General features: G+C 43.2%; 1 protein-coding gene across 2 annotated transcripts in view; it reads right to left on the bottom strand.

The window, feature by feature from the left end:
- Window positions 1-14,548: 14,548 nt before the first annotated feature.
- The window catches only part of RYK (receptor like tyrosine kinase), an 89,930-nt gene continuing 84,668 nt past the window's right edge, over window positions 14,549-19,810 (bottom strand). For both annotated transcript variants that reach the window (XM_060196993.1, XM_060196990.1), the window contains exons 14-15: window positions 17,793-17,929; window positions 14,549-15,705 (exon numbers count right to left, since the gene is read on the bottom strand). In XM_060196993.1, coding sequence (XP_060052976.1) covers window positions 15,594-15,705; window positions 17,793-17,929 — 249 coding nt within the window. In that variant the 3' untranslated portion in view covers window positions 14,549-15,593. The remainder of the gene's footprint in view (window positions 15,706-17,792; window positions 17,930-19,810) is intronic.

Below are 19,810 nucleotides of genomic sequence, written 5' to 3'. Positions count from 1 at the left end.
TAAGAGCACGTGATGCAAAGCACAAGGACTGGCATAAGGAAGACATCAATAACAACAATAATAACTACAACAACAACAAAAAGAAAACAAGGGCAACGAAAAAGGGAAAGTAAATAAATAAATATTTTTAAGTTAATTAATTAATTAAGAAAGTATTTTTTGTCATTCTCTGCGTCCTCTTAGGGAGACATCTTTCCTTCCTAAAATCTCTCAGCCAAAAGTAAAACTTCACAGAAAATAAAAAACAGAGGCCTTAAGAAATAAAGCAGGGAGTCAGGCTGTAGCGCAGCAGGTTAAGGGCCGGTGGCACAAAGCGCAAGGACTGGTGTAAGGATCCCAGTTCGAGTCCCTGGCTCCCCACCTGCAGGGGAGTTGCTTCACCAGCGGTGAAGCAGGTCTGCAGGTGTCTCTCTCTCTCCCTCTCTGTCTTCCCCTCCTCTCTCCATTTCTCTCTGTCCTATCCAGCAATGACGACATCAATAATAACAACAATAAGTACAACAATAAAACAACAAGGACAACAAAAAGGAATAAACAAATATTTTTTTTAAAAAAAAAGAAATAAAGCAAAGGGGGCCGGGCAATGGTACACCCCATAGCACACATGTCACCATGTGCAAAGATCTGGGTTCAAGGCCCTGTTCCTGCTGCTCACCTGCAGAGAAGCTTCACAAGTGGCTGCACTTCTCTCTCTTTCTGCTCCCTCCCCCCACCCCCGCTTTCATTTTCTGCCTCTATCAAGTGAAAAGAAAAAGGGGAAAATGGCTTGAAGAAAGGAAGGAAAGAAGGAAGGGAGGAAGGGAGGGAGGGAGGGAGGGAAGGAGGGGGGAGGAAGGAAGGAAAGATACAGGGTGCAACTTTTCATTAGCTCTGATCTTTTGTACTTTCTAGTTTCACTGCAAGAAAGGAAAATGTTTTTTGTTTTTAAAAAGTCAAAAAATCCAATTCCTGTGATGGGAAAGAATGAAGGGCGGCAACTTGTCAGAGTCACTGATAATTGCTGGTGGTTTCCTCCATGTCAGGGCAGGTCAGCCAACTGTGACATTCTGGGCTTGTCTGTGCTGGGGGTTAGAGCAGGGGAGTGCCGTTGAAGTCAGGGGTCACTTACTTCCTGAGCTGCTCAGTCGCAGGCAGCCTTGTGGTCTCATGTCTGGGCCTGGAGGTCAGGGCTGCTGGTCTGAGGCTCTCACCATTAGCAAAGCAACTCTGGTGATGCTTGCTGGAGTGTGCATGTGGAAATGGGACCTGGGGGATCCAGAAGTCAACCTCTGCCATGCCTTGGGCACACAGTGGCTGGCAGGAAGGGAGGCTCCCTGCCCCTGACCAGCTCTTCTGTAGATGAACATTAGGGATGAAGCCATTTCTTCCTGCTTCAGGAGTGGGTCTTAGAAGTCAAGGTGTAGGGGGCCAAGTGGTGGTACACCTGGTTAAACACACGTTACCAAGCACAAGCACCCAGGTTAACCTCAAGTCTCCACCTGAAAGGGAAGACTCACAAATGGTGAACCCATGCTGCAGGTGTCTGCCTCTCCCTCCAATTCTATCTCCATTTTCTCTCAATTTCTTCCCATTATATCAAATAAAGAATAATAAAATATTTAAAAATTATTTATTTTTAAAAGATTTTTTAAATGTTCTTTATTGGGGAATTAATGTTTTACATCCAACAGTAAATACAATAGTTCGTATATGCATAGCATTTCTCAGTTTTCCATATAACAATACAATCCCCGCCCCCACTAGGTCCTTTGTCATCCTTTTTGGACCTGTATTCCCCACCCCCATCCCAGAGTCTTCCACTTTTATGCAACAGGCCAACTTCAGTTCAGGTTCTACTTGTGTTTTCTCTTCTGATCTTGTTTTTCAACTTCTGCCTGAGAGTGAGATCATCCCATACTCATCCTTCTGTTTCTGACTTATTTCACTTAACATGAATTTTTCAAGGTCCATCCAAGATTGGCTGAAAACGGTGAAGTCACCTTTTTTTTTATATTTATTTATTTTCCCTTTTGTTGCTCTTGTTGTTTTTTATTGTTGCTATAGTTATTATTGTTGTTGTTATTGATGTCGTTGCTAGACAGGACAGAGAGAAGTGGAGAGAGGTGGGGAAGACAGAGAGGGGGAGAGAGACAGAAACCTGCAGACCTGCTTCAGCGCCTGTGAACCAACTCCTCTGCAGGTGGGGAGCCGGGAGCTCAAACCGGGGTCTTTGCACTTTGCGCCATGTGCGCTTAAACTGCTGCACTACCGCCCAACTCCCGAAGTCACCGTTTTAAATAGGTGAGTAGTATTCCTTTGTGTATATAAATGACACCTTGCTCAGCCACTCATCTGGGTTGCTTCCAGGTTTTGACTATTACAAATTGTGCAACTGAGAACATATGTGTACACAGATCTTTTTGGATGGGTGTGTTGGGTTCCTTAGGATATATCCCAAAGAGAGGAATTGCAAGATCATAGTGTAGGTCCATTTCTAACCTTCTGAGAGTTCTCTAGACTGTTCTCCATAGAGCTTGGGCCAATTGACATTCCCACCAGCAGTGCAGGAGGGTTCCTTTGACCCCACAACCTCTCCAGCATTTGCTGCTGTTACCTTTTCTGATGTATGACATTCTCATAGGAGTGAAGTGATATCTCATTGTTGTCTTTATTTGCATTTCTCTGACAATCAAACACTTGGAGCATTTTTTCATGTGTTTCTCAGCCTTTGGGATCTCTTCTGTGTTGAATATTCTGTCCATGTCCTCTCCCCATTTTGGGATGGGGTTATTTGTTTTCTTGTTGTTGAGTTTGGCAAGCCCTTTATATATTTTGGTTATTAGCCTCTTGTCTTCTGTATGGCATATAAAGATCTTCTCCCATTTTGTGAAGGGTCTCTTGGTTTGAGTAGTGGTTTCTTTTGCTGTGCAGAAGTTTTTTTAAATTTTAATGACATCTTCAGTGAAATGAATCCAATTATAAAGAAGACTAAGGCAAGCATAAACCGATAGGATTACATCAAATTAAAAAAAAAAGACAGCTACCAGATGGCTTCACTCATATGTGGAATATATAGAGAGATCTGATTCACCTGAACTTGCCTCCCCTCAAAAAATATGCAGACAAAAAAAGGTAAACAAGCCGTTTGTATGACTTGTGAGAACTGGGAGTCAGGCGGTAGCACAGCGGGTTAAGCGCACATGGCTTGAAGCACAAGGATCTGCGTAAGGATCCCAGTTCGAGCCCTTGGCTCCCCACCTGCTCCCCACCTGCTCCCCACCTGCAGGGGAGTCACTTCACAGGCGGTGAAACAGGTCTGCTGGTGTCTATCTTTCTCTCTCCCTCTGTCTTCCTCTCCTCTCTCCATTTCTCTGTCCTATCTAACAATGATAACATCAATAATAACTACAACAACAATAAAAAAACAAGGGCAATGAAAGGGAAAATAAATAAATAAAAATAAAAAGACTTGTGAGAACTGTTGTGGTTATCTTTGGGAGTTGGGAGGGTGGGGTCCTCTGGTGTGAGCACTCTGGCCTGGGTTGTGACCTGAGGCTTCCATGCTGCCTGTGTCCAGGCCAGTAGGATACACTGTGTGTCCCCACTGTTACGAGGCAGCCAGGCCCAGGTCGGAAAGGCCTCCTGCCCCATGATGGCTCCAGAAGCTCTGAGAATGAACTGGAGATGGGAAAAGTGGGACTGGATGTGGGGGGCGGCCCTGGAAGGAAGGGGCTGGGGCTCTCCAGATAGGAGTGCTGGAGGCCTGGAACAGAGAAGGGAGCTGGAGGGAAAGGAAGCAAGGACACCTTCCAGGAGGAGTAGATGAAACAGGGGAGAGATGGAGGAAAGGAGGGAAGGAAGAAAGGAGTGAGAAAGAGGAATCAACCAAGGCTGGCTCTTATACCCAGGGGCACTGAATGTTGTCCCTTCAAGTGAGAAATGGATCAGGATGGTAACAGCCAGAGTGTGTATTCTGTGAGTTTAGAGGCATCAGGGCAAAGAACAGATGTCTGTTCTCTAGGGGGGGTGGTTGGGAAGAGCCCTGGGGAGCTGGGTGTGAGCAGGCAGGCAGGCAGGCAGGCAGGCCACAGGACCCTTGAGACTCAGTGTGGACTCAGACCAGCTTTAGGGAGGCCAGGCTGGGACTGCTGTAGGGCTGCCTGCCCAACTTCCCACATCTGCCCAGAAACCACTGTCACAGCGATGCCCTGCCCCTAGACCTAATGGGATGGCATTTCCTACAAGAGAGGCTTTATTACCAGAACACTGCTCAACTCTGGCTTATAGTGGTGCCAGGAATTGAACCTGGGGCTTTATAGTCTCAGGCATGAAAATCTGTTTGCATAACCATTATGCTAACATCCTCATCCCTAGTTTTATTTTTAAACGTATTTTCTTTCTTCTGTATTTTAATCTTTTATTTATTGGATAGACAGAAATCAAGAGGGAAGGAGGCAAACACCTGCATCACTGCTTTACCTCTCATGAAGGTTTCCCCTTGCGCGTGGAGACCAGGGGGCTTGAACCTGGGTCCTTGTGCACTGTAATGTGTGCACTCAACCAGGTGTGCTATCACCTGGCCCCCTATTCTCATTTATTTAATTTTTTTGCCTCTGGAAAATGGGGTATTGGTTTTCTGAAGAATAAATGCTTGGATACAAGGTTTGGACTTGCAACTAGAATACGTAATGCAGGGCCGAGGAGACAGCATACTTGTTCTGCAAAAGACTTACATGCCTGAGGCTCCAATACTTTAATATGAGAGACAGTAGCATTGCTCAGCTCTGGCTTATGGTGGTGCTAGAGATTGAACCTGGGACCTTGGAGCCTTTAAACTTTGCCTTTCCTAAAGAATCACCTGTGATCTGGCAAGTGGAGCAGTGGGTAAAGCATATGAGGTCCTGAGCTCAATCCCTGGCATCACCTATGACAGAGGGATGCTCTACTTCTCTCTCTCCAGTCTACCTCAATAAATTGAAGAAGGAGGAGGGAGAGAAGAAGAATGGGATAATTAGGGCAGGTTTAGCATTGGCAGTGCTCAGGGAAGTGGACATTCTTTTGCCAGAAAGGATCAGTTTACCTGTACTCCCAAGGTGGGTATCTCCATACATGTCTGTCCAACAAGCAGACTGATTCATTAGGTTGGTGACAGGCTGGTATTATGTTCCAGACATAATGCCACACAGTGTTCCAGACAAACGATAAGTGAGACAACACAAGGGACACACAGCAGGTGTGTCACTAGGGCTGAGCGGGCTAGCGTACCTTGGAGGTGACGGAGCTTTGATGGACACTGACAATGGTGTGGTCACACGGGTGGCCATTGCTTTGTGTGCACCGGGCCTCGTGCTGGCTGCTTCACATCATTTGATCCAGGTGAGCCCTGGAGGGGCAAAGTTTTCCCTGAACCCATTTGTCCTTTTTTTTTTTTTTTTTTTTTGCAATTTTCTCCTAAGAAAAAGAAATCTTATCTGTGAAATGATAGAGGTATAGAAACGGTGGCCACAGGGTGGGGGAGGGCGATCTTTATGTTGTTTTTCACTTCTATCATATTGTTACTTGAATGCCTTTGGAATGCCCTGCCTGGTGGAAGGTCATGAGGGTCCTTTAAGAGCCACATAAAGGACTGGGTGGCGGTGCACCTGGTGGAACGCATGCATTAGTATGCAAGGATCAGGGTTCAAGCTCCCAGTCCCCACCTTCAGGGGAGGAAGCTTCATGAGTGGTGAAGCAGTACTACAGGTCTCTCTCTCTCTCCTTCCTTCCTAATTCCTCTCATCTCTACCAAAAGCAAGTAATATTTAATAGTAACAAAAGAGGGACCTGAGATATGTGAGCCAGAGGGATGTGGCAGAAAGGGGAGAGGTCCACAGAGACCCGAGAGGAAGGTGGAGATGATTCCAGGTCTGCAGCAAGCCCACCAGTGCCAGGCTGCAGCCTTCGCTCTCTTTCTCTCCCCGACTTACCAGTGGTCAGGAGCAGCTTGGGGGGTACAGACTCCAAGACAAGCATCTGCTTAGCTGATGGAATGTGCTGATAAGCTCAACTAATGCTGCCCTCCCTTCAGCTGTCACTGTGGGTCTAGGAGTGTGGTGCCAGGGGATCAAAGGACACCACTTAGAAGTGGATGCCACTTAGAAGTTCCAATAAAGATCAGTTATGGGTTTCTTGAGACAAGACACTTTCTGACGAAGAAATGATGGCCAGGTCTAAACTCTCCTGGCCTGACCAAAGACAAAGCTAAAGGAACACTGCTGAATGTCCAGTCTGGTTGCCGTTCTAGAGGCAGGGCCTCTGATTCCATCCAGAGACCACCAGCCTCCATGGCCCCCAGTTCTCTTAGGTAAGCAGACTTCTCAGGTGTGCTCTAGACAGATACTAAGTGATGCTGTGACCAAATGATTCTGATTAAAAAATGGAACCCTAGCCGCTGGGGAGTTAGCGCAGCAGAGTGTAGGTAGGGCTTACAGGTATGAACCTCTGGGTCTGACCCCCATCACTGCATATGCCAGAGTGAAGTCTTCTGCTGTCTCTCATTAAAGAACCTAAATTTAAAAATCTTTTAGTCCACTTGCAGGTTAGCTATCAAGCTCAAGCAACGATTACTAAAGTCACGGACCCCATGGAACAAACCTAAAATAGAGCTTCTTCCCACCCTTAGTTTCTTATTCTCATCTGCTCTATTCCTACTTTATGATAGGAATCATGTTTATTAAACATTTTGTCCTGCTTCACGTCTTACTACCTTTTAGCCACCACATTGCAGATGCTACCATGATGCCAAACTGACTTCCCTGGGCAGATGACCTCACTAGTGTGTCCCGAAGTCTCATATGTCCAGAGTCCTACCCCACTAGGGAAGCATAGAAACAGACTTGGGGTATGGAATGACTTGCCAATCCCCATATCCAGTGGAGAAGCAATCCCAGAAGCCAGACCTTCCACCTTCTGCACCCCAAAGAGAATTTTGGTCCATAATCCCAGAGGGGGAGAAATGTTCCTTTAACATTTAGATGATCAGAGGGCTCTGGACTCCAACTCCATCAGGACCCAGAGAGAGAAGAGGGAAAAAAGGAAAGACACTGGGAAGTAGTAATAGGTATAGGTGTGACTCAGAAAGGAAAAGGCAGGATTGTATATATTTTAAAAAATTATATATATAATAGTCAACTCATAGCAGTGACCTTGTTAGAACCAGTGCAGTTTCCAATTGAGGGAATGGGGACACAGAACTCTGGTGGTGGGAATTGTGTGGAAGTACAACCGTTACTTATAATTTTGTAAATAAATAATAAAAATTTAAATTAAAAACTTATTTGAATATAGTCTATATCAAAGGTATACAAAATATAGTCTGAGTTCATGCAGTGTTATTAAATAAACTGTTTATATAAACTCTGTTCATAACTTTTGTAGAGGGATAGAGCCACTTTCTGAGTTACTTCCAAAGGCCCCCAATAGTTCACAAAACTAGAAGATACTTCATGAGAGGCACTGCAGACCAAATACCTAGAACAGAAATAGTCTTCCAAGCCCAACTCTATCAAGTAGTGGCAGAATTATGGCTTGGTGGAAAATAGTAGGGCCAGAGGCCAAATTAACAGCAATCGCAGGGGAATAGAGTTTTCTAGATATAGATTTAAAGGTGAAAAGATCAGGAAGCAATCTTTACTAGGCTTTCTCTTCAAACAATGGCAGTGGTCACAAGCCTAAAACAAGCTGACTAGACACTCCCTGCATTCACTGAAAGCTCATGATGATTACACTTCCTCTAATATGACAGAACTTTCTTTTTTTAAAAAAAAAGATATTTATTTATTCATGAGAAGATAGGGGGAGAGAGAAAGAACCAGACATCACTCTGGCACGTGTGCTGCCAGGGATCAAACTCAGGACCTCATGCTTGAGAGTCCAAAGCCTTATCACTGCGCCACCTCCCGGACCACATGACAGAACTTTCTTAATGAGAGAGATGAGAGCATCACTCTGGCATGTGCGAGATTGAACTTGAGTTCTTAATACCTGTGAGCTCTGTCCTCCACCACTTCCCCAGTCTTGTTATCTAACAAAACTTGAAAGCGTTAAGCCCCCATTTTGCTCAGGGGCAGAGATAGCTAGTTGCCACCAATTGTCAACCCTGCTTCTCTCCCATTGGATGCACTCAACTTGCAGCCGGGAACTCACCCAACATGGTAGAGCTGTGTGTGGTCTCATATGAAATAAAGCTTTTTTTTTTTAAAGAATGTATTCAACTGAAAAAAAAAAAACCCTTAAATGGGCATAAATTAATGAATGGAATATATATTCATACCATTGAATACTATTTGGCAATAAAATACTGATACATGCTATAACATGAATTTCAAAAACACGGCAAGTAGAAGTCAGAGACAAAACATCATATACTGTGTAACTCCATTTAAATGAGAGATTCAGAAAAGACAACTGCAGACAGAAAGCAGATGCATGATTGTTTTGTGCCAGGGGTGGACATGGAATTAATTAGAAGTGACTGCTGGGGGAGTCAGGCGGTAGCGCTACGGGTTAAAAGCAGGTGGCGCAAAGCACAAGGACCGGCGTTCGAGCCCCAGCTACCCACCTACAGAGGAGTCGCTTCACAGGTGGTGAAGCAGGTCTGTAGGTGTCTGTCTTTCCCCGTCTTGCCCTCCATTCTCCATTTCTCTCTGTCCTATCCAACAACGACATCAGTAACAACAATAACTACAACAATAAATCAATAAGGGCAACAAAAGGGAATAAATAAATATTAAAAAAAAAAGACGTGACTGCCGGGACCAGTCGAGTCGGGTGGTGGTGGACCCAGCAGACTGCACACATGATCGTGTTCAAGGACCCAGATTCAAGTACCTGGTCCCCACCTGTAGGGTGGAAGCTTCATGAGCAGTGGAGCAGTGCTGCAGGTGTCTCTGTCTCTTACCCTTTATAAAAAAAAAAAAGAGAAATGAAAAGAGAAATAGTTGCTGGGAGTGGTAGAACTGTACAGGCCCAAAGTCCTAGTGATAACCATGGCAACAAACAGGGGGGCCGGGTGGCACACCCAGTTAAGCGCACACAGTACTAAGTGCAAGAATCCATGCAAGAACCAAGGTCCCAGGCCCCACTCACCATTGCAGATCTTTCTCCTCCCCCCCAATTTCTCCCTGTCCTAGCAAACGAAAAGGGGAAAAAAAAGATGACTGCTGGGAGTAGTGAATGTGCAGTTCTGCACTCAGACCCAGCAATAACCCTGGAGGCCAAAAGCAAAGTGACAGTGAACAAGTACAGGTTTCTTTTTATTATTATTTCTTTTTATTATGGCCTCCAGGGTTATTGCTGGGGCTTGGCACCTGCACTATGAATCCACTGCTCCTGGAGGCCATTTCCCCCACTTTGTTGCCCTTATTATTATTGTCATCATTGCTATTGTTGGATAGAGAAACTGAGAGAGGAGGGGAGACAGCGAGGGGGAGAGAAAGGCAGACACCTGCAGACCTGCTTCACTGCCTTTGAAGCAACTCCCCTGCAGGTGGGGAGCTGGGGGTTCGAGCTGTGATCCTTATGGTCCTTGCAATTCTCGCCACGTGCACTTAACCCGCTGTGCTACGGCCTGGAACCCACAGGTTCCTCTTTAGAATGGTAAAAATGGAATTTGATTGTAGTGATGGTTGTACAACTTTAAATACACTGAACTTAAAATGTACATTTTAAAATTGGTAACTTGTGAATCCTAAATCAATAAAGTTGCTGGGAGTGAGCTTAATTTCCAATGATACTATAGAAAAATGGTATAAAAAAGGACATAGCTACCACAAGCTTCTGGCCTGCCTCTCTCTCCCCATCTTCCTAGCTAGTTTCTTAGAACAAAAGTGGGTTAAAGGGAGTCGGGCGGTAGTGCAGCGGGTTAAGCGCATGTGGCGGAAAGCGCAAGGACTGGCGTAAAGATCCCGGTTCGAGGCCCTGGCTCCCCACCTGCAAGGAAGTTGCTTCATAAGCGGTAAAGCAGGTTTGCTTTCTCTCCCCGTCTTCCCCTCCTCTCTCCATTTCTCTCTGTCCTATCCAACAATGATGACATCAATAACAACAACAACTACAACAATAAAACAACAAGGGCAACACAAGGGATTAAATAAATAAATTTTAAAAAGTGGGTTAAAGATGGCAGAGCAGTGGTCTGGAAGGTGGTGCAGTGGATAGGGCATTGGATTCTCAACCATGAGGTCCTGAGTTCAATCTCCGGCAGCACATGTACCAGAGTGATGTCTGGTTCTTTCTCTCCTCCTATCTTTCTCATGAATAAATTCTTAAAAAAAAAAAAAAATGGCAGAGCAGTAAGAGTGGAGGATGACTACACATACCTGGATCTGCTACCCATGAGAAAAACACTTGCATGGTACCAGGTAAGTGGCTGTCACTTGAGATTCAGTGCTTATCTCTAAAAGTTTGCCTGTGGTTATTCTTGGGAGTTGAGAAAACAAAAGGCAAAAAAAGGTAAAATATGTAAATGAGTCAAATGTAGCCCTCAGCACCACAGGAATTAGACTCAGTTTCGCGGGTAAATTGTTTTATTTTCACACTGCATAGTCCCCGTCATTTTAATATATCCTCGATGAAGTGCTTGTGCCTGGATAGAAACAAACCACTACAAAATATTTTTAGCTTTGAAACGTTAATGAGTAAATGGTTTATTTTTTTATTTTCCCTTTTGTTGCTCTTGTCTTTTTATTGTTGTTATAGTTATTGTTGTTGTTATTGATGTCACCGTTGGATAGGACAGAGAGAAATGGAGAGAGGAGGGGAAGACAGAGGGGGAGAGAAAGATAGACACCTGCAGATAACCTGCAGAGAAAGATAGACACTGCCTGCGAAGCGATTCCCCTGCAGGTGGGGAGCCGGAGGCTCAAACCTGGATCCTTAGGCCTTAACACAGTCCTTGATATTTCTCCCATTAAGATCTCTAGGTCTGAAAAAAAAAAAAAAGAAAAACTCCAACAGAACACTGTTTAGTTCTGGTTTGTAGTGGGGATAGGACTTGAACCTGAGACCCTGAATCCTTTTTGCTTAACATTATGCTATCTCCCCCACTCCTAGGCTTGGCTAATCTTAATCACTTAGACTAAGCCTAGAGGAAGACAAGAGGCCCAGACTACAGTTTCTATGTAGAATGTGTGTACTCAATCAACATACACAGACTATACATGTTTCCTAGAGAGTTAAGTTCAACATTATCCTGAAATACTCAGGGCAAAAATGACTGCTGAAGCAGAAATTATTAACAAGCAAACACTTGCAGTTCACAGTTCACACCTGTAAATTACATCACCTCCTTTCTATTGCTTGAGGCGAGGATGAGGGGAATGGAAAAATAAAGTTACAGAACAATCTTTCACTGAGGTCAATGAATTACTTCTTTGAGGTTGCTTGTTTTCATGTGTATCTCTAAGGAAAGTTGACTTCCCAGATAAGACATAATTTGCAACCAGGCACTAACTATTCCTAGGACTAAAATAAAAGCACTTTTTAAAACGGCATTTGAGTGGCCTGGGAGGTGGTACAATGGCTAGAGCACTGGAATCTCAAGCATGAGGTCGTGTGGTCCCCAGCATCACATGTGCCAGAGCAATGCCCTGGTTCTCTTGTACTGACACATCATTAAAAATAAATAAAAATAGGGAGCTGGGTGGTAGTGCAGTGGGTTAAGCACACATGGCGCAAAGTGCAAGAACCAGTTTAAGGATCCCAGTTCGAGCCCCTTGCTCCCCACCTCTGGGGGGGGGGTGGCTTCACAGGTGGTGAAGCAGGTCTGCAGGTGTCTTTCTCTCTTCGTCTTCCCCCTCTCTCAATTTCTCTCTGTCCTGTCCAGTAATAACAGCAAGGGCAACAAAAATGGGAAAAAAGGCCTCCAGGAGCAGTGGATTCGTAGTGCAGGCACTGGGCTCCAGCAATAACCCTGGAGGCAAAATAATAACAACAATAAATAAAATTAAAAGGATCCTGAACTGCAGACTTTCAATATCTCCACCAGAGTAATTGGTATCACAAGAAACTGGCTTACAATAAATCATTGCAAACCTTAAACCCCCCCCCCCAGCAAATCCTGTTGCTCAGAGGCATTTTTTAAAAATACTTTATTTACTTATTGGATAGAGACAGAGAGAAATTGAAATTGAGAGAGGAAGGGGAGATAGAGAGGGAGAGAGACAGAGACACCTGCAGCCCTGCTTCACCACTCATGAAGCTTTCCCTCTGCAGGTGGAGACTGGGGCTTGAAGCTGGGTCCTTGCTCACTGTAATGTGTGCACTTAACCAGGTGCGCACTTAACCTGGCCCCCTCAGAGGGATTTTTTTTTTCTCAGTACATATACTTTGGCTACACAGCCAGATGTTCAAGTCCTAAACCAACTAGTCATTTGCAGACCATTCTTTTCTTTCTGTACCTCACCATTCTGTACCCCAACATCCTGGAGATTCAGGTTCAAAATCTATGACCTTCAAAAAATCTATCTCCAATCTGCTCCTTCTGTTCTCCCAACACTACCCAAACTTGTTAAAACTATTCTGTTCTTTCCTAAACTATACAAGTTTCTCTTTCACTCTTTTTTAAGTTGTTTAAAAAGGTTTATTTAGGGGCTGGGGGTAGCACACCTGGTTAAGTGCACACACTACAGTGCACCAAGACCCTGGGTTCAAGCTCCTGGTCCCCACCTACAGGGGAGAAATCTTGACGAATAGTGAAGCAGTGCTGCAGGTGTTCTCTCTCCCCCTCCCCTCTCAATTTCTGTCTCTATCCAATGATAAATAAATAAAAATTTAAGAGATTACTTATGAGAATCTGAGCATCACTGGCACAGGCAATGTTAGGGACTGCAATTAGGACCTCATGCTTTTAGGCCCAATGTTCTAACCACTGTGCTACTTCTCAGGCTGTGAAAGTTTCTTTCTTATTTATAAAATGGAAACACTGACAAAACCATAGGATGAGAGAGATACAATTCCACACAATCCCCACCACCAGAACTCTGTATTCCATCCCTTTCCCTCCCCTGATAGCTTTCCTATTTTTCAACCCTCTGGGAGTATGGACCCAGGGTCATTATGGGGTGCAGAAGGTGAAAGGTCTGGCTTCTTTAATTGCTTCCCTGCTGAATGTGGGTGTTGACAGGTCGACTCATACTCCCAGCCCATCTCTCTTTTTCCCTAGTGGGGCAGAGTTCTAGGGAAGTGGGGCTCCAGGACACATTGGTGGGGTCATCTTCCCAGGGAAGTCAGGTTGGCATCATGGTAGCATCTGGAAGCTGGTGAACCAGGCAAGACTGAGGCCCTGGTTGGTCAGGTATTCTGTCCATGAAACAGTTTCTTAAGGAGTCTAGTTCCTTGCTTCCTTACAGTTGTTTTGGCCAAATAATCACGATAATGACGATAATAATAATGACAGTATCAGTTCACTCCACTATTTAAACAATTCTCAAATGAAATCCCTGTCTCTGGAATAAAATATGTGTCCCCAACTATAAGGAGTTGCTGTTTCCCAGACCTCACCTGATACCTGTACTGCCCTAACTCTATTCCAGCTGCTCTTCTCTCCCAACAGCACCAGCTGAAGATTAACACGAAAGCCTAGCAATGGAAGCCCTCCTGCTCCAGCTCTAAGGCCTCTGCAATTATGCCCACTCTGCTTTGATCTTCTCATGGCTGGCTTCCTGTCATACAGCTCTTTCCAAATGCCATTTGCTCAGAAATCTAGCTAGTACCACGCACACACACGCACACACACGCGCGCGCACACACACACACACCACACACACACACACACACACACACACATTTTGTAGCACTTACCACAATCTCATTTATGTGCATGTTTTTCAAAATTAGAATTAGAACAGGTGGTCTAAAGAGGAAAAGAGCCTCAGTCTTGTTTCTGGATATTGTCAGTCAGAAACAGTGGGGACCCAATATAGACTGAATAAGCCCAATTTTCCTTTCCCCAGCAAATGAAATTTTCTTACAATGGGTTGTAAAAAAGAAATTGGATATTAACAGAACTCTAGGTCACTAGCCAGCTTATAGTCAACTTTCTTCTTTCCTATAAAAAATTGTATTTCTGGGAGTTAGGCGGTGGCGCAGTGGGTTAAGCGCACATGGTACAAAGCACACGACTGGCCTAAGGATTTGAGTATGTCAGGAAACCAAATAACCAGTATTAATAAGTAGTACACAGGAAAGTCATGCTCTTGGGGTAAGAGCATATATTGTGTGAGCTGTTTTCCCAGATGTGCTGCTGATTTATGAAGCTTCGTTACACACACACACACACACACACACACACACACACACACACACACACTTTCACAGTTCTAGAAAAGGAGTTTCTGTGCTTTAATACTTCCTTGTGATAACCACTTAATGTCTTCTTAGAACCTAGAGGCTGAGGAGAGGCACCTGGGATTGTGTTGGGGCTCAGAACCTGAGCAAGAGAACCATGACTTAAAACACACACCTAGTTGTTGCAGGGTCAAAGATTGAACAGACACAACCGATCATCAATTAACATCAATCTTTTCAACACTGCCATGATATAAAACAAATCCTTTAATTCTTCAAGTGTTTTTTAAAAAAACAATTTCTTACTTAAGCCAGCCTTGGAAATAAGCACACGATCTACCTGTACACATTTTCACCCACAGTGACCCCAGCACCTGCTCTGTGCATAGCACTATACTAGGTGTGAGGAAAAAGGGACTCTTAACCTTACAAGCTTGACTTCACTTTCTGGAATTGTATTAGCTCCTTTTCCAGAGAGTAAAAAATAAATAAAATTACATCATTCACTGCGGACCTGCCCCAAATCCATTCTGGCTCACAGAAAAGTTTATTTCTACCAAGTTTAAGATTTTTTTTCTCTTCCCTACTTTCTCTAAAATATGAAAGCATGACTCCTTTTCATTAAAAGAATGAAAATGAAACGAATTCCAGAGAAGGGCAGTTTGTTTATGTACGATGATTTTTTTTCCTTTTCTATTCCCTAGCTTTTAAGTTTTTTTCTCCCAATTTTGCCTTTCCTTGCAAGGCAAACCAGACATCCTTTTGTGTTCTTTTTATTTACTACAAAAAAAAAAAAAAAAAAGTACTGCATCTTTAGGACAAACCATTTCCAAGACTATTGATAAATATTAGGGGGGAAAAAAACTTTAAAGGTGAATCACCTACATTACCTTGATGAAGTAAAAAAATAAAAAGCAGCTGGCACTATGATAGCTATTCAAAAATATCTGTGTTTAAACAATTTAAAAAATCATTTATTTTGTAAAGAATGTACCTAGTCCAAAGTAACTATCTTTTAAAAAGTTTCTGGCCCCAAAACTTTATAATACCTTTTTTTTTTTTTCAGTTCAACCTAATAAAAGTGGTATCTAGAAAATACTCCACATTATTAAGTCAGTTTTTTTCTTTAAAAAACGAAGTTCCAATTTGAAAGCATTTCTAAGGCACGGTGCTCCGGAAGACAGACGTGCTTCTGCTGGCTGTGCGAGGTGTACAAGGCATCCAAGGCGTCCATGATTGGCCCCAACTGAGCAGTGACAGGCACCTGCTGATGCTGTGGGGAGGGAGGTTCCTCAGACATAGGCCCCCAGGGCTGCGTGAAACTCTGTGAGGCACTGGACCAGCTGCTGGAACTTGGGCCTCTCCTCTGGGTCTAAGGCCCAGCAACAAGCCATCACAGCAAACCTGCAGAAGATACAAACAAACAGGCTGCAGTGACTGTACCATGCTCTTAACCTTTCAGTCAATTTGATAACAATTATGCTTTCTGGGCAGGGGCACATAGCATAATGGTTATGCAAAGAAGACTCCTACACCTGAGGCTTCAAAGTCCCTGGTTCAATCCCCTGTACCACCATATACCAAGAGCTGAGCTGTTCGGGTGAAAAAGGAAGGAAGGAAGGAAGGAAGGAAGGAAGGGAGGGAGGGAGGGAGGGAGGGAGGGAGGAAGGAAGGAAAGAAGGGAGGAAGGAAGGAGAGAAAGAAAGAGAGAAAGGGAGAAAGGGGGAGTCGGGCTGTAGTGCAGCGCATTAAGCGCAGGTGGCGCAAAGCACAAGGACCGGCATAAGGATCCCGGTTTGAACCCCGGCTCCCCACCTGCAGGGGAGTCGCTTCATAGGCGGTGAAGCAGGTCTGCAGGTGTCTATCTTTCTCTCCTCCTCTCTGTCTTCCCCTCCTCTCTCCATTTCTCTCTGTCCTATCCAACAACGACAACAACAATAATAACTACAACAATAAAACAACAAGGGCAACAAAAGGGAATAAATAAATAAAAAATAAATATAAAAAAAAGAGAAAGGAAGAAAAGAAGAAAGGAAGGAAGGAAGGAAGGAAGGAAGGAAGGAAGAAAGAAAGAAAGAAAGAAAGAAAGAAAGAAAGAAAGAAAGAAAGAAAAAGAGCTTTCTGTCAAAAGGTGGGGTATGGAGAGTATAGCACAATTATTTTTATCATTATTTTAAAGTTTTAACCAGAGCACTATTCAGCTCTGGTTTATGGCGATACCGGGGACTGAACCTTCATCTTTTGCATAGCTATCAAACTATCTTCCCTGCCTAAGTATAACATATTTAAAAGTGCTACTAGTATATATATATATATGTGTGTGTGTGTGTGTGTGTGTATCCCCCCCCCAGTAACTTCAGTACCCACTCTAGGTATAGCACTAGTCTAGGTACAATAAAAGGAATTCTTAACCTCAGAAGCATGACTTCACTTTCAATATTATTATCTTTGGCAGTCCTAAAACAAAAAGAAGTTAAAAGAGATCATCTCAATTTTATGTGTGGATTTAACTGGTTATGTGAGTTTATCAAAACATATCAGTAAATATTGAAATTTCATGCCTAGAACACAGTAAAAAAAAATAGTAACCTGTGTTGTCCTGCATTTAAGTTTTGAGAAAGAACATGAAAAAAGAAAGCTTTATTTAAACTCGATCTATGGTTTGGTAAAATCACTGGAAGTTCATAGCACTGTGGTGTAAAAAAAACCTCAGAAGATTTTGGACTGAGAACATATACTCCCTTGCAAGTAAAACCCCTTAATCACCTCCTTCCCCTCACCCCAGTCCATTACGTGGAAAGATAAACTCCACGAAGCAGGCAGAGGATAAGAACTAGCCCAGTACATCTTCATTTATCAAAAATAATTGGCAAAGGAAGGTGACAATGTGAAAGGCTTGTTGTAACTATGTACTTGAGGCAAGATAAATAAAACTCACACCCTCACTCAATATAGAATGACTGAACTAGTATTCAGTATTTTCTCATTATGTACATTAATGTCTCAGATTAGGTAAAGTACAAACAGAAAATACAAAAAGCCCCCCCCCCCCCCCGTTTTGCCTCCAGGGTTATCACTAGGGCTCAGTGCATGCACTACAAGCCCACTGTACCTGGAGGCCATTTTTTTGAAAGGACAGAGAGAAACTGAGAGGGGAGGGGAAGATAAAGAGGGAGAAAGATAGATACCTGCAGGCTTTCTTCACTGTTTGTGAAGCGACCCCCTGGTAGATGGGGAGCCAGGACCTGAACCAGGATCCTTAAGCTTCACACTATGTACACTTAGCCTGGAGCATCCCCCAGAAAGCCTTATTAATAAAATAATTAAAAGGTGACAGTCTGGCTGACTGTGGTTCTCTACAAGTTTCACTCAAGTCCAGAGAGTCATTATACTTAAAAAGGAAGTCTCTGTATGACTATGGACACAGTGCTTTAAAATTCCAGTATCATAAATGCAATAAACCCCAGGCCCTTCAAGCTCAGAAAACTTACAGTTCATCCGGACAATTGATGGGCTGGGCTATCCGATAGCCATCTTTCAGGTACGCTGCCATCTCGAAGGGGTCGATGTCCACGTAGGGCGTTTGGCCCAGAGTCATGAGCTCCCACAGCGCCACTCCAAAGGCCCACTGAGGAAGAGAACAAAAGCACAGTGAGGGGAGGCTCACTACTTTTCAGAGTGCTATAGCCTGTAGTCAGGTTATAGACTAACCAACTCTTAAGGAAAGCAGGACAGTATTTACAAATAGAATATTCCCACAGCCAGTAGTTTCTCTTGCTGGGATTAAAAGAAATTAATTCAGCCTTTAGTATGAACAGCACTATTTTACACTCTACAGTAATGACCCTTGGAATTATACTCACTGTTGATTACAATGCCCCACTGTTGTTATGGTTACAGTTTTTCTTTCTATGAACATTTACTACTTTTTAATTTTATAATTCATTATTTTAGATATAAATTAGCCTGCACAATTATGAAGTGGAAAATGAATACAACTTTAGTCTAACAAGATGGAAGAGCATCCGGATAAGTGAAATGTGTAAGATACAAGATGAAATGAGAAACCTGACCCATGTGGCAACAACTGTACTGTAAACCTTTAACGCCTCCATAAAATGACTTTTAGAATTATCTTCCAGTCTTGCTGGAATAAAACATCAAAGTTACCTAAAATCAGCATTTATTTTAGATACATAGCTCCTTCCCTTGGTAAGAACAGGAATTATAAGCAGTGACAACAGTATTCATTAATGGTCCCACCAGGGCTCCCCATTTGAGCCTAGCAGTGGCCTTCCTGTGGCTCATGGGGAGGGAGTATGTGAGGGAAGAGCTGCAACCAGACCACAGGGCTGGGAAGGACACCAAGCAGGACCACTGCTGATCTGCCCCTGCTTGTGAAGCCCTAGTTCAGGAAAGCAGTGGCTGAACTTGGAGACTCCTGAAGACCACAGATTGTGCTTGTGAGTCCTTAAAATTTCTGGAAATGAACTACAACAATAAAACAACAAGGGCAACAAAAGGGAATAAATAAGTAAAAATATTTTAAAAAAATTTCTGGAAATGCTGCAGACTTTAACAACAAACTTATGATTCTCATAGGCAGCTCAATTTTACAGGATACTCAGAAATCTGCTCCTAGTAATAATAGTTTTTAATGAGTGAAAAAATAGAGGAAACAGACACACAAACACACATACCTGTTGACAAAATTTAAGCACTGTGCATCAAATATTATTTTTCAGCTTCAACATCCAGAAACACTTCCTAAAGTACAGGTTTCATATTTTAAATATGTATATTACTAAAATGAGTCCCAACAATATACACCTATTTTAAAACTATAGTAAATAGTAACTTTACATCTTATAATCTACATAAACAAGAAAACAAAATGCTATCTTTAGATTATTTTAAATACTGTCTATATCAAGTCAAAGGCAAATTTTCTGACAACAGCTGAAAGAATATGGTACCAGCACACCACTACACAACACAGCAAGACACCTGGAAGCAATTCCTCTTGCAGAAAGAGAAAACACCAGATAAAACTTTGAATCTACACAAATACTGAAGAGTGATGAAAACAGAGTAGCCAACAGAAACCTTTACCTCTTTTAAAAACTTCCTTAGTAGATTGCTTAAAGCAAACAAACCAACAAAAAACAGTGACACTATTTATGGGGCTTATAATGTAAGCAGACATGATATGGGCATGTACAGAGCATAAAAGACAAAAGGGGTCGAATGGAGACACTGCACTGTAACTAGCTCTTATTAAGCATGAAGTGCTTTATTACCTGCAAACCCTAGCACTGGTTTCTTAACCTCAGCACTGCTGACATCCATTTGCTGGATGATTTTCTGTTGAATGGCCACCATGCCATTGCGGGGTGTATAGTACTGGCTCTGATCTCTGCCCACTAGATACTCCAAGTTGTGATAACTGAAAACACTTCCAGATATTCCCACATGTCCCCTGGAAGGAAGGGTAAAACTGCCTCTAGTT

This window comes from Erinaceus europaeus, chromosome 1, assembly GCF_950295315.1.
Source record: "Erinaceus europaeus chromosome 1, mEriEur2.1, whole genome shotgun sequence".
Taxonomy (NCBI): Eukaryota; Metazoa; Chordata; class Mammalia; order Eulipotyphla; family Erinaceidae; genus Erinaceus; species Erinaceus europaeus.
The sequence above is the reverse complement of the archived record's forward strand: the minus strand, read 5'-3'. Positions and strand labels throughout refer to the sequence as shown.